General features: G+C 47.0%; 1 protein-coding gene across 3 annotated transcripts in view; it reads left to right on the top strand.

Annotated features, from left to right (window-relative positions):
- Window positions 1-8,708, top strand: part of CYP7B1 (cytochrome P450 family 7 subfamily B member 1) — a 129,750-nt gene extending 121,042 nt beyond the window's left edge. For all 3 annotated transcript variants that reach the window (XM_069779426.1, XM_069779427.1, XM_069779428.1), the window contains exons 5-6: window positions 200-378; window positions 4,379-8,708. In XM_069779426.1, coding sequence (XP_069635527.1) covers window positions 200-378; window positions 4,379-4,675 — 476 coding nt within the window. In that variant the 3' untranslated portion in view covers window positions 4,676-8,708. The remainder of the gene's footprint in view (window positions 1-199; window positions 379-4,378) is intronic.
- The last annotated feature ends 5,908 nt before the right edge of the window (window positions 8,709-14,616 follow it).

The following is a 14,616-nucleotide window of genomic DNA, read 5'->3' as shown; positions in this document are numbered from 1 at the left end:
CCCCCTGCCCCGCGGGGTTGTTTATTGCCTCCTCCTGGTCTCTGCTTTATGTTTGGTTTGGTTTGTGATTTTTTTCCTTTTTTTTTCCTTTAGCCTGCCCTACTAAACCTGCCGAGATGCAGCAGCTGTAGCCATGCATAACTTGCAGTCATCTCCCATATTTCTGACGCTTCCCCCCTCCGCTTTTGTTTAATCGCAGAGAGTGCCTTAAACGAGAGTTTACGAATGTGCTCGTCCTCCATGAACATTCGCATCAGCCAGGAGGATTTTGTTCTCAAGCTCGAAGGGAATCAAGAAGTCGGTTTGAGGAAAGGAGACTGGATAGCCCTTTACCCGCAGATTTTGCACATGGACCCTGAGGTCTATGAAGATCCTAAGGTAAACATTCAGCTGGTGCTACTCTTCCTACTCCAGGCGCATTGAAGCAGCCAAGCCTTTTGTGATCTGTGGATTGGGTTTTTTTACTGCTGTTCCTTCTTGTGGAACAAATCTTCCTACTTTCAGATGTATTTTCTAGGGCCCTATAGGTCAAAGGATTCATGGCCTGAAGAGAGAAATATGGTGATGAGACTGACTGTGACTACTTTCAAAGGAATTGACAATTGCACATTGACTACCATAAACTTTAGGCTAAATGTGGGTTTTGTTTGGCAGTGGATCATTTGATACCCAAGGAGGTCTGAATAATAGAAGGTGGTTTAAATAGCAAATAATGTGGGCCATTTAGCTAAGTGCCCCCAAAGCATCATTGACTCTCTGAAGCCCTATAATAGCAGTGTCTTAGTTGAGCCTTATGCTTTTTCACCTCCCTTCTTAGGGATTCACCCCTTCTTGATCAATTAGTAGAGTGTTGTGAACTTGAGACTGTAAAGCTGTTGCTCTGCAGCGAAGCTCGGAGGGTAATTGTGTCATCTCCTTGTATTTTTCTCTGACGCTCAAGTTAATGAATATCAAAGACTCGAAATTAATCCACCCTGCCTCAGCCTTAATATGGCTTCAGAAATTCACCACCTGCATGCAAATTGAATAGTCCTCGTCTCAGCTAGGTTGCTCCCCCCGATTGCTGTCCCCAGCCCGGGGTGCCACGGAGGAGGAGCGAGGGTGCATGCCGAGGCTGTTAAATGCCTCCTCTGCCTGAGAGGCAAGTGCTCGTACCTGATCCATTCCTCATCCCCATTTTCCTAAGCAAATGGCTCCCTCCCAGCCATGCTGATTTCCGTCCTTGGCATTTGAGCCAAAGAAGAAGGGAACTGGATTTTTTTACATGTTTATAGAATACCCGTGTTAGAGGCGTTGCTCCCTGAGGCTCTCCCTTTTCGGGAGTTCATGGAGATGAAGTTGCAGAGTAAAGATGAGATTCAAGTGCCTTGTTGGTGCGGGACAGCATCTCGCTGTGCGGGAACTCCACCTGCCTTGGTGAGAGGAGGTGTGGAGCATGTCAGAGTTTGCAGGAGTAAGTTATAGTCAGCGGGATGAACACTGGAGCCATGAAAATGGAAATGATGTCCAGGAGGGCTCTGCTGGCTGTTCCCACCCAAAAATGAAGACAAAGCCTGCTGAGAAAATTAGGATTTTAAAAAATAATCCATATATTGGCAAATGGTTGATTAATATTTCTAGCCTTAAAAAGTAACAACTAACGAATAAGCTTTTTCTCATTTTATTCTTAACACTTTATTTTGGAGAACATTATTGATTTGTCAAAAGTCCATCTGTTTGTTTAGGTCCTAGACCAAAAGCATCAGTGTGGAAACTGATCCCCTCCCTTATCCAATAATTGCCGGAATATATTACCATATTTCCATTGCTTGAATATATCTACTTAGTATCAGCTCTGCTCAGCTTTCACAGGACAGCTTTAGTTCATATATTTTATCTTTTTGATAGTGAATGAGCAATCCACACATTGCAGTACATTGATTTCAGCACATGGGCCCTCTCGAAAAGTGGGGAAATCACTGTTCTGTTTGGTTCTTAAAATATGCAGTGTGCTTTCAACAATAACTACTGAGGATCAGATAGAGATGGAGAATGAATTTTTTGAAAGGTGCAGTCTTGAGCTTGTCATGTATTTAGGGAAAACTTTCCTGGGAAAACAGGCAGCTTGATGAGATAATTTTGCAGCAATGCTTTTCTCCTGGATACATAAATTTAAGTTCAAGCTATCTTCTGCTTTGGCACCATATTGTCTAAGTGTAAGCATATATTGTTGACCTCTTTCTCCACTCATCAAAGCCTAAATAAATGAGTCAGTTTTCTATAAAGTGGATAAGTGAACCCCTAAATCCTAACCTGGCTAGTTATAGAGCTCAGTAAATGAACCCTGCAAATCCCATAGAGTGAAATATCAGGAAACCCTGCAGGAAACCCTATGTGGTGGCTTCCCAAACAAAGCTAAATACGAGATGTGACAGGGAGAGACTTATATCAGTCACAGGAGATTGCTCAATTTTCGTAATACCCTTAGCAGGCCGTCCACACAGAACTTCATTGCCTGTTCTTGCTCAGTGTCTTCACCTTTTCCTTGCCATCAACCACCCTGTCTCTTCCAAGGAGGCCTTGTGCATGGCTGAAAGTTCCTTTATTGCCCCAAACTAGTCTTTATTTAGCCAGCGAACTAGCTTTCAAGGAAACACCAACCAACTTGAGGGGCTTCAGCAACACAAGCCTGAGTTTGATGTCACTGTGATTGGCTCCATTCCTGTCTCACACTTGTCTTCTGCTTTCCCAGTTCCTTAGACACCAATTTATTTTTTTTGTTAAAAGCGGTTATAACTCTCAGATGGCTCTTAAGATGACGAAGAAAGCATCAGGTTTGACCCACTATGTCTATGCGTTCAGTACCACAGTTCTTAATTGCTCCAGATGCCAGGAGTGCACCTTGTGGAAGTGTTCCAACAAAGTGAAGAGCTCTGGGTTGGGTTGGTTTTTTAAGCTATTGCAGTTCATATTTAGCAGTGTTTTTTTAGACCAGCAGGATTTACATTTCAGGAAATGAATCTTTTTTAAGGAAGAAGTGGTATTCTGGGCTTTCATTTGTTACTGTGCTTCTTCAAATGAAGCAATAACTTATGGGGAAAAAAAATGGCATGCTTCCTTTTGGCTGGGGTGTTCAAAGAGACTGAAAATCATTACTTGTCAGTGGAAACACACATACAATCACCTTTATCTTTGTGGAAAATCCAGGCTTCTGCCATTTAGAGAAACAGGCTCCTGTTCTTCAACACCCAAAGTTACATCCCCTCCAGTGCACCTTGTACTTGTTCCCTTTCTCACAGACCACCTCCCCTGCCACTGTTTTTTCTCGACAGCAAGGCCTGCAGTGCATGGTTTTCAGAGCCTTTAATCTAACGGGTAGATAGTATCAGTGTATTTTTCATTGTGGTGTGGGGTTTTTTTAATCAGTTGAGGTTGGTTTCTGTCTGACTGACTTGTTCCCAGCCAGCTCCAAATGGCTGCTGCTATAGCAGATGTATGCAAAGCAGGACAAATGCTAATGAGTGACCATAAGCAAGAAGTGTCTGTCATTTTTATTCAAAGCATGCAGGAGGATTTTGTAAGTGGTTAATTTGCCGTTGACTGAGTGAGGATGCCAGATCTCCTTCATTCAAAAACATGAATTATCTCTAAACAGGGATCCTACTACTGGAAAATAGTCAGAAAGATGTTCAATTTATGGAACATAGGTTACAAGCACAACCTCAAGCCTTACTTGAAAGCACCCTCTTTATGATGGTCAGTCACTGGCGGTTGTCCTGCTTTGCACACAGCTTCCGAGGCAAAACATTTGAAGGTCAGATGTGGCAAATTAAGCAGCAGCTATCTCCAACTGAAGGAAAAATTGACTGCAAAGCATCAGGTCTGGTTTTCGAATAATCTGCACCACTGGGTGCAAAAGAAGGATGGATTTTGCTCTAGCTTGCAAGAGCAAGATCGGTGCAATGCATTAATTTATTCATAGGCATTTGCAGAATTTGGCAGATTATCCTTATTCATGATGTATGTACCACACTGAGCGCGTATGATGCTTTACAAGAAAATTGTCCTTCCACTAAGGTTCATTGTCCCTGCTACAAAGCGGTCAAAATCTAATTACAATCAATATAGGCCAGACACTCAGTGGATGAGACGTGGAAGTTGAAGGAGCTTGATGTAAAAGGGCTAAGCTAAGTAAGTGGATTTAAGGAGTGTTCTTTGCAGGGAAGATAATGTGAGTTAATGAAACTTGAGGGAACCAACTAAAAAGGAGAAGCTGTCAGCTCCTTGTCTTCCTCTTTATCTTATTTTCTGCATTTCAGAAGCGTTACTGTTGTGCAAACAAAGCAACTCATGTAACTGCCTTGTTAGATATCACGCGTGCTCTCTCTTTTATTTTCAGGAGTATAAATTCGATCGATACATAGAGAATGGCAAGAAGAAAACCACATTCTACAAGGCAGGAAGAAAACTGAAGTATTTCCTAATGCCCTTTGGCTCTGGGATCAGCATGTGTCCAGGGAGGTTCCTCGCAATGAACGAGATGAAGATGTTTCTTTTCTTACTGTTGGCTCATTTCGATGTAGAACTAGTGGAAAACAAAGCTGTCAGACTTGATAACAGTCGTATGGGCCTTGGTATCCTCCTGCCAGACGTTGATATTACCTTTCGTTACAAGCTAAGGTCCTTAAGAAAGTGAGCGGCTGCCTATATGCCTTCTACTAATCTCCATATTTGTTTTGTTTCATCACTCAGCTTTGTATTTTTGGAAACATTTGCTTTTCCCTCTCTGCCTTTACCTCCTTCCTGTTTGTTTCTAAGAAAAGCCCTTGGGCTGGAGGTAGATATCAGATGCAGGGACGTGCCACCTCAATTTGTCCTGCCTGAGTTGTGAGTAGTGAGGTGAGATGACAAGAGCTAGGCCAAGTGAATAGCCCAATGTCCTTACAAGACGGACCCCCAAACACCTGGCCATGAGTGGGATAGGATTTACAGGGAGGATGACATCAGGCTGAATCCAGGCCATTTGTATGGGAAACGGGCTCGGCAGCCCTCTGTCACAGGGGGTTCCCCCTTGTTAGATCGGAGGTCCCATACACCCACCATCTGGAGGCAACTCTGCATCTGCTCATAGAAGCGTAATAGGAAGAAAGGGGGAACTTAATTCTAGAGGGTGAAAGAATTTTTAGTGATTATTATTCTAACTTTTTATTTACTCTGTTCCCTTCATGGTCTCGAGTGTCGTAGCCCTTATTTGGGAGATGTGATGGAAGCTATGTGGAGTGGTGGGGGATGATTTGCAAGAACATCTTACTGGCAACCCATTTCTGACTTCAGTTTTATGTACTGAGGGTGAATGCTTTGCTTTTCTTCTTCTTTTTTTTTTTTTTTTTTGGCACAATGCAAAGAAATTAAAATCTGTGATTCTTTCCTGCAGTCATTTATAGTCAGAAGGGAGGTTCTGTTGATTTTAATAGGCTCTGGATCAAGCCTAAATTATCTATTTTGGCTTTTGAGCCGAAAAAGTATATTCTTCAGGGAGAAAATACAGGAACCTGTTTGAAATGATTCTGTCATCTCAAAAATTACCTTCTGTTTGTCTCACTGTTTTCTTAGTAACATGTCCGTGTGTTTATTTTGACCATTTCTTGTGTTTGTTTGCTTCTCCAAAAAGGCAAAATAAGAAGAGGGCTTCAAGGGCAAGTGTGGTATCTAAAACTACTTTTTTATAGTGTTTTACTGTGCGTAAGCGATGCATAGGCAGAGTAGTGTGACCTGTGTTTGGAAACAGACTTTTCCATCTACAAATTGGAAAATTGGGGCCAAAATCTGAGCAAGTGAAAACCCTGGGCAGCCACAGAAGTTACCTCTGTTACGCTGGCTGCCCAACCTGCTTCACCGGGTGACCAGCTCTTGTTTCAAAAATGAGTTTACTAGTGCGCGAGATCTGAGATTTTTAGACCCTGTCTGTCTTCCTAGCCATCACTTCAGAGACTGATAAGGATTCTTGTGGCTGTCCAATCTCAATTTGCCTTGTGTTCCCAAAAAACCATATCTTTGGGATGTGCCAGCATAAGTCTTTAAAAATCAGCAATTTTACTCGTCTCTAAAGCACTTGATGGCCTATGGATGGAAACTGCTACGTACATACTCAGGATTAGAATTATGTATTGTTATTTGTTTAGAAGCCTGTTTAGTTATTCATGTAAAGCACATATCCTAAATAAGCATCAGCATCAGTAGAAAGGCTTTCAGAGACTGGCACAGCCACATTCCAAATCCTTCGAGGAGAAAATTGTGGTTTTGTGAGATATATTGGATAAACATTTTCTCTTCATATATAATATCCACGATGTCTACAGTGTTGGAGTACGCTTACATTAAATGGGCTTTGCAGTTGATTAAATGCTTTAACTTTGCTTCAACATTTAATCAACAGCAAAAGCTGATTATTGCTTTGTGCCACAGAATAAAATTTGTTTTTATGGAGAGATTCTTGTACTCAAGTTACTTACTGCTGTAGTTACTCTGTAGGAGCTATTCTGTACTCAGCCATAGCTCACAATGCAGTTTGGACATTAGAGCCTGGTTTATTGAGAGAGGAAATGTTGATATCATTACACCATTGACTGTATTCCATTATTGCTGAAATGTAAGCTGTAAAATGTTTCATGCCACAGTTCTGATAAATCTTTCTTTGGCATCCAACTTTGAAACAAACCTGAAGCGACTGTGAAAATAACAGTAGGTATTTGTTTCAAACAGAAGACTTTTTTTTTATAATTGTATTCTATTTTTAGGATTTTGAATTAGAAAATCACAGGCTGCTGCATAATTTGATAGGACATAATAGAACTGTGCCAAAAGTACATGCAAATCATTAGTAATTTCAGATTAATTGCTGATCAGTTTGTATAGTATCTATTTTGAAATTAAAAGAAGAGCTAGATTGTCTGCAAAATAGCAAATTAAATCTGTAGGGCATGCTTCCATTTAAAAAAGAAAAAAAGGGTCGGAATCTTTCCCGGGAGTTGCAGGAAACCTCCGTGAAGGCACCTGGGGGCCTCATGTCGGGGTTGGAGAACACTCTGCACCATGCAAGAGGCCAGAGTTTTGCTGGGATAAGAGTTGCTCTTTTTGCTCAGGGACCAAAATAATCAAATGTAAAGCAGGGCCTGCCCAGCTTGTCCTGGAACTGTGACCCTGGTAACCCACGCTCCTGGTAGATTAGTTTTGCTGGTAAGCAGTGCGTCACTACCTTAGCATACCCCAGCTGCGGAGGAGGTAAGCCTCACCCCCAGGTAAAGTCACAGAGCTAGAGCAGATCGGAGGAAACGTTAAGCGCTTCTGGTCCACGTACTCAGCAGCTGAGGAGGTGACTGATGGAGAGTCGTTGGCAGCTGGTCTGACCAGGAGCGACCCGGTCTCCACAGAGCAGGGAGTGAAAGGCCCACGGTGTCGGTATTCCTGGTCAATAAGCTGTAGCAGCACAACGGGATGAGCGTGCACCATCCCTGGAGGTCCCGGCTGGAGCCAAGCTGGCCGCAGCGTGCTGTGCCGAGGAGGGCGTGTGTCATGATGTAGGGCACAATATGGTTTTCGATGGCCTCCTCTGCCGCAGAACCCAGGAGCGACCAGCTCTTAGTGTCTGTCGCTGGGTCACTAAGACAGCAAAATCATCTAAGCAGAAACAGCAGTGCTGTTTGCAAGCGTTCAGGTGCCAGTGGTGGTGAGTGGTCGGAGGCAGTCAGACCCTGTGCTTCCTTGTCCCTCCTCTCCACTTCAGCAGGGGGGTCTGCCCTGCGAGCCCAGCAATGCCGGCTTGTCTCATCGGCTGACCCAGCGGGCGTAGGGTCAGCCAGGAGAAGTGCGTGGGTGCCCCTTGAATTTTCTCTGCCGTTCCTCGAGTGAAATGGTGCGCTCCCTCATCAGTTTGAGATGTGACTCGGCTGGTCAGTACCAGCCTCCGACTGTAAGTTGCAGCTGCCTATGGCTATATGGGTAATATCTTCTGCTATTAAAAAAAAAAATCACCTTTTTTTCTCATATAAAATAGGTTTATTAAGTCAGTATGGCCCTTTATAGCACCCGAGAAGAAAAGTGAATTCATCATCAACTAATGTGAATGCTAAAATGTGATTTTTTTATTATTATTGTTCTTATTTTAATTTATAGATTGTATGTTTTCCATTTTCATGCTGGCATTCAGTACTGCTATAAGCTATTGTAAACTTTTTAAACTGTTACATTACTTAAAAGACCATGCTACTCTATGTGTACCTGTTTGCAGATTAGACATTCACATCTCTGCCACTATGTCCTAATGTGCTAATATAAAACCGTGTAAGAGTTGTTCTTTAGTTTATGCTTTTAAGCCAGTTGCATGTCACTATTTTTGGCGTTGCCATTTTTGTGAATAATTACTGGCCTGTGAATTTATCTTGTAGAATTATAAATGATCTTTTATTTCATCATTATTGAACTTCGTGACATTCAAAAGATTGTGAACTGCTCTTAATCGTACAAACTGACATTTTGTGTATAGATGAACAACGGTTGGGTTCTATTTTAATAGTTAATATCCATCATTAAGGCTCTTAGCTTGAATAAGGCATATTGTGAATTTCTGAGCAAGAAAATTGAAACTTCATTATTTTAGTAATCTAACATCTTAAGTGAATTTTGTATTTCAAGGACACAATAAAAATGAATATATCTATTTTAATATTGAATGACTGTCCATGGTATTTTTTTCTAGCTTACATTTACACTTTTCTCACAGATTCACAACTATTGCTTTCATTTTTTAAATTATTTATTCAGCATACCGCATTTTTCTGTTACTTGATCTTGAAAGGTATTTCTGTAAGGAGAAGAAAAGCCTTTAATTCAGCACTGGCATGGAGCAACTCCTTTGAATTTAGGAAATGATCAAGTCTGTTCCCCCCCCCCCCCCAAACTTGAGCCTGTTCTTAGCAGGTGAGGAAAAAAAAGTGGTACTTCTGACATTCTTAGGACATTATTGAAGATTAGTATAAAGATCTGCAATCCACTAGTGATTCCCAAATACAGCTCCTAGGCTTTTCCTTTTGCAAACCTCTGTATAGCACAAGATGTACTACCTAGTCTAAAATATACTGTCCTCTCGGATCATTCATTTTAAAAGGGAAAATTAATGAAAATGGTTACAATATACAGCACGGTGCCAGCAAAGGGCAACTTGGCATTTCTAGGTACTACTGTAGCTACCGAGTTCTACAAGTAGGTGTTTAATACGAAGGTTGTACCCCAGAGACATCAGTGTTTCTTCATTCCTTCATGCAGAAATGCTTGTCAGGTATGTCGGTGAGGGTTGTTGAAGATACATCTTAGAGAAGATAGACCTGCAGCATTTTTCTGGGTTTGATAAATGTCTTTGTAACTGTGCAGTTGCTTTAATTCTAGATTATATTAGAAGTTACTGATGTTTATAAACAAAAAGTGGCATTGTTTGAGATTTCTTGAAGGGCACATTTCTGAGTGAACTTTCCATGATGGTCTGAAAGATAGCTTGGGGGGGGGGGGGGTTAATAAGACCTCCTAACACTGTATTTTATCTAATATTTGGTTTGACACTAGGTGCTTTCTTGATGTTACTTATATTGCACTCTATTTTAAAATTATCTGAGACATCAATTTATGCATGACATGCTTAATTCATATGAATAAAGCTATTTTAACTGTCAGACCATAGAAAGTGAAGTCTTTTCCTGCCTATTACCTAAACCAGGCTATGTACCCTGGATAGTCATGTCCCGATAACCCACAACATATCAGAAAAATGATCTCATTACAAAAACACCCCTTAAAAACCATGCATATGAAAGTATTGTGAACCTTGAGTTATTGTCTATGTTTATAAATAGTAGTAAGTATGAAGAAATGGGTGCTGCATATATGGAAGCACGTAAAAAATAGAAAATGTTCCGTTTTCATTTGAAAGCAAGGAATGAAACTGTAGTAGGATCTTTATCCTCATCTAAACTGGTACCGTGTCTAGGTAGCCTATCCTATGCATCAGGCTTGCCTGGGATCTCAGGTACTGAGGTTGTGTGAATACATCATTCGTAATAGCAGAAATGTGCTTGTCTTCAAAACTATTTACACCAAAATAAATAATCAAAAGAAGCCTAAGCTTCAGCTGTTCCTGCTAGGAGCCTTGCAGGATTCTATCTTGCAAGATTTTGTTAAACCGATTTTGACACTGATGTGTTGCTTTGTATTCCCCCCCTCCTCCCCCCCAAACAGGAGCTATGAGTACAGCAAAGTTGAATACAAGTCTAGGTTCTGGCTACAGAGAGAGTAAAAGAGAGTAAGTAAACACCCTGTGATGACTTTTGACAGTGACTTCTTTGCTATCAGCTCATCTCTCCAAACTACCTCTTCTTCCAAATACTTTAGTCGCTAACCTCCTACAGGCAGCAAGTCTTTCCCTGTCTAATTTCCATCTGGTGAGCCAGTGAATCGGCTGTCTTCCCGACGTGTTTTTCAGTTGCCTTCTACAGAGGAAATCTTTCCAGCAGCCTCTTGCAAAATCGGCGCCGCAGGTAGCTGCGGCAGCCGCATCGCTCCAGCTTTGAACCTGCAAAGTGGACGGGCATCGGTGGAGCTCGGCACTGACGAAGGGATTGCAGCACCGGGCGGGGGGCTGGGGGGGGATGCCGCCGCTCCGGGATGCCGCCTCTGTGTGGCCCCGGCGGCGGGGGGGGACCGCACCCCCGCCGCCGCCCGCCGGAGTCCCGGCACCGGCTTGCGCTCGCTGCGCTCCCACCTGCCCCGACCCCCTACGAAAATCAGGAGGGAAGGGGGGGGGGGGGGCTCCTGCAGCCCCTTCCCAAAAGCAGCCCGTGCCTCCAGGGATGCTGGAGTGGGGAAAGGGGGCTGGAGCCCCCGAGGAGGTTCCGAGGGAACCGGTCCGGGTGTTAGGTGAGTTTGGAGGGCTTCGGCTGGCGGAGAGGAGGTTTACTCTGGAAAGGCGATTGTTTGCCCCTAATCCTCAATTATGAGGATTTAAAAACAGTATTAGAGGGGCAAGCTGTTCTGCAACTTCTCGGAAGAAATAATTGTTGATTTAGATAAGCCCTGATCTCTTCAGTGTTTGATGAAGACGTTAATTTATGGCTGTCTCGCAGTTTATGGCTGTCATTAGATTTTCAGCTTTGTCTCTGTTCGAAATGTAGCTTTCTTTTTATTTTAATCCGAGACAATTATGTAAGAAAACGGTTATGTTTGATCTAAAATGCATCGTTTTCCTATAGCATTTCAAATTATTCACAGATCATAGTTCTTGTATGTGCATATATGAATTTAAAAATACAGCAGTAAAGTGCTTGAAACAGACCATAAATTTGCTTCATGTTTTATTACACGTCTCTGAATCAGGTTGAGAGGACAAGGGCAACTAGGGGCTTGGGGAAGGATTTAACCCTTCCCGAGGCTGGAGATCCAGCCAAAGCGGAGCAAATCCGCCTCCGGAGCGCTTCGGGGGAGGGGGAGGCTGGGCGACACCGACCTGATGAGTGACCACGGGGAAGTGGGGCTGGCTGCAGCTCTTGGCTCATTTAGCACATGTCCCTTCTGCGGCGTGGCCGGCTGGTACGAGTCCCCGAGTCAGGCTCGGCGCCGGGGCCGGGGCCGGGGCCGGGGCCGGGGCCGGGGTGGCCGCGCTGGCTCCCGGCTGCGGTCCCTCCTGCCCGGGCCGGGCCGGCACCCGTGCCGGCGGGCAGGAGCTGCTTAACCCCTGCGGCGCCTGCCTCAGCCAGGCGCGATACTCCACGGAGAGCCGGTATTAAGCCTCCGACGGGCTCCGCTAGCGCCAGAGCCCCGCGGGCGGGGGCCCTGCCCCGCCGAGCGGTAGCGGAGCGAGCGGCGGCGGGGCCGGCCGGGACCGGGGCCGGGGCCGGGGCCGGGGCCGGGGCCGGCGCGGAGCCCAGCGCGACTTCCCCAAAGTTTTGTCCCGCTGCGGCAAGGAGCCGTTCCGCCATCTGATTAACGCCCCAGGATCCCTCCGGCCTGTTGGCAGCGGGTGCAATCCAAGTTACAAATGATCCCGGAGAGAGTCGCGGAGTCCTGGCTCGCTTACCGTAGCCCCCAGCAGCCCCCCTCCGCCACCCCCCCCCCAAAAAAAAGTGTTAATTGCTGTAAAGTTTCCGAACACGTGGATAATTTACTTTGACTGCTGCGTTTTAATTAAAAGCAAACTTATTTATGTTTCCGATGTTTATATTACGCGATTTAATTACGTTTAGAGGCAGCGTGGCACTTTTTCCCCCCCTTCCATCCTAAATCACATTTTCATTAAAGGTTTTAATAAGAAAACTCACTTGACCACTATTCATTATCTGGTCCCCTCCATGCACACAAGTTCACTTACCCATTCATTTATTCACTTACTCATTCCAGCAGATCCGCTGCAACTGCTGCTAGCAGGGATGTGAACACTCATAATTATTTGTCAAAGTCTGGAAAGTGTATTATCCCTTCTTCTAGTGGTAATTAGTTACCATAGCATCTAATACGTAAATGTGCCCAGAGCACACCATTAACAGTTAAGCGGAGGATTCAATTTAACACATGATTATATCTTTCATAAGTCATTACATTAGGAAAGCCAATGTCACTCATGCTGGGACAATCTCGGGCTCCGAGCGGGGGTAAGGGGCCGGGGGCCGGGGGAAGGGAGCCGGGCTGCGCGGCGGGGACGGGGGGAGCCTTCGGAGGAGGCTGGGGGAGAGACCCCGGGTCGGCGGGGCGGCTGGGAACGGGGACGAAGCTCCTCTGAAGGGGGACACGATCATTTCTGGCGAAGCGATCTAGCAAGCGTTAAGCGGGGCGGGGGAGCCTCTCTCCTCCCCCCACCCCCGGCACACACGGCGCTCGCGTTGGCGAGACCTGCCCAGGGACTGGCCCGGCGGCTCCGTCTCGCCTCCCGGCGAGGCTGCTCGGCGGGGCGCGGAGGGACCGGAGCCAGGGGCCGGCAGTGGCGGCACCTCCGCCCGGCACAGAGCCCGCTCCCCCCCCACCCCCCCCAAAGCAGGCCAGGAGGAGGCGAGAGAGCCCGAAGTCGGGCGGCAGGAATGAGAAGCGCTCTCATTCCGCATTCCCGTCGCTCCGAAGCAGAGGCAGACGAGAGAGAGGCGAACGGAGGGACCGCCCGACGGGCCACCGACGGCAGCGGCCGCCCTCGCTCCTCCGAGCCGGCGGGGAGCAGCCCCGGCCGGGCCCGCACACGCCGCCCGCGCCTCGGCCCCTTCGCACGGGAGGCGGGAGGCAGAGCGTGGGCCTCCCGCAGCCCCTTGCCCAGGTCCCGGCCGCGCCAGGACTTTGCCGGGACCCGGCCTGCCTCCCCCCGTCCCACGCCCGGGCGCAGCCGGGCGGCGCCCGCGCCTTCCAGGGGAACCTCTCCGGGAAGCCCGCTCGGTAGCCAGAGAGATATTAAGCGGTAAATCTTGCAGCAAATGTGTCCTGCGATGTTATACGCGCTCACACTCCACACACACGCGCGCGCGCGCACACACACACACACACGCCCCACGCCAAGCTGGTGGCGGTGGTTAATTCCTAATCAGAATGATGGACAGCAGAGACAGAACAATACAAACTAATGGCTGTGTTGCTGATCACTTTACCCCTTGATTAAAGACACCCAATTATGGCGCAGAACAGTGTCGTAATTATGTTCCTTAATCACATCCAGGAGGTTTAATTGCCTTAACGATGTGTTTCATTAAATGAATTTAGGTATTATAGTCGACAGTTTTCATACACAGTTGTTTTCAAATTAACATAATATTAGACATCGTCATGGAAATTGTTTTAATAATCATAATTAGACGCACCCAGCCTTTGTCTAGTAAATGCTGAGAGACGCTTCTCCTTGCGCCTGGGGGCTGATCTGCCCACCCTCTCTGGGCTGCCTTCCCACAGCTCCGTGGCACTTTACAGTTATGTTTCCTGAAAAGTTACAGGTTCTGATTAATCTTTTTTGATGGGAAGTGGAGCAGAAAATATTTATCCCCTTCCCCCGCCCGTGCTGCTGCCGTTGGGAGAGGCGGCTCCGCGGACACCCGGAGCCGGCCCGGGCCGCCCGCGGGGAGGGGGGCACTCGGCGGGGCCGGGACCCCCGGCCCGGGCCCGGCTCGGGGCGGGCAGCTCTGGGGGGCTGCCCGCGACCCCTGCCCTCGGGTTTGGGGCAGGGCGGAGGGGCCACGAAGGGAGGAGCGGCTCCAAACCTCGGGGGGTGGGGAGGAGGGGGGGGGCGGTCCTGCAGCTCACCCCGGGGCGCTCCCAGCCCCACGGGCCGGGCGGGGGGGGGCGGTGCGTGGAGCGGCGGGCCGGGCGGGCAGGGCCCGGCACTGCCCCACGGCTGCCCCGCACCGCCGGGGTCCGCCTGCCACGGCCCGGGGGGGGACCCACCGCGGCGGAAAAACTTCTCGCCCCCCTCCCTGGGACCCCCTCAGCCGGGAGGGGGGTGCTGGGGGAGGGATGGGGGTGCTGGGGCGCATTCAGAGCAAGGCAAAGGAAAGGGAACTACCCGCCCCCGCCATCCACCTCCTCAAATCTGGAGATACACGCTTAACAAAGCACAGCAGAATACAAGCG

The sequence above is a fragment of the Haliaeetus albicilla genome, chromosome 3 (genome assembly GCF_947461875.1).
Source record: "Haliaeetus albicilla chromosome 3, bHalAlb1.1, whole genome shotgun sequence".
In the NCBI taxonomy this organism is placed as follows: domain Eukaryota; kingdom Metazoa; phylum Chordata; class Aves; order Accipitriformes; family Accipitridae; genus Haliaeetus; species Haliaeetus albicilla.
The sequence above is the reverse complement of the archived record's forward strand: the minus strand, read 5'-3'. Positions and strand labels throughout refer to the sequence as shown.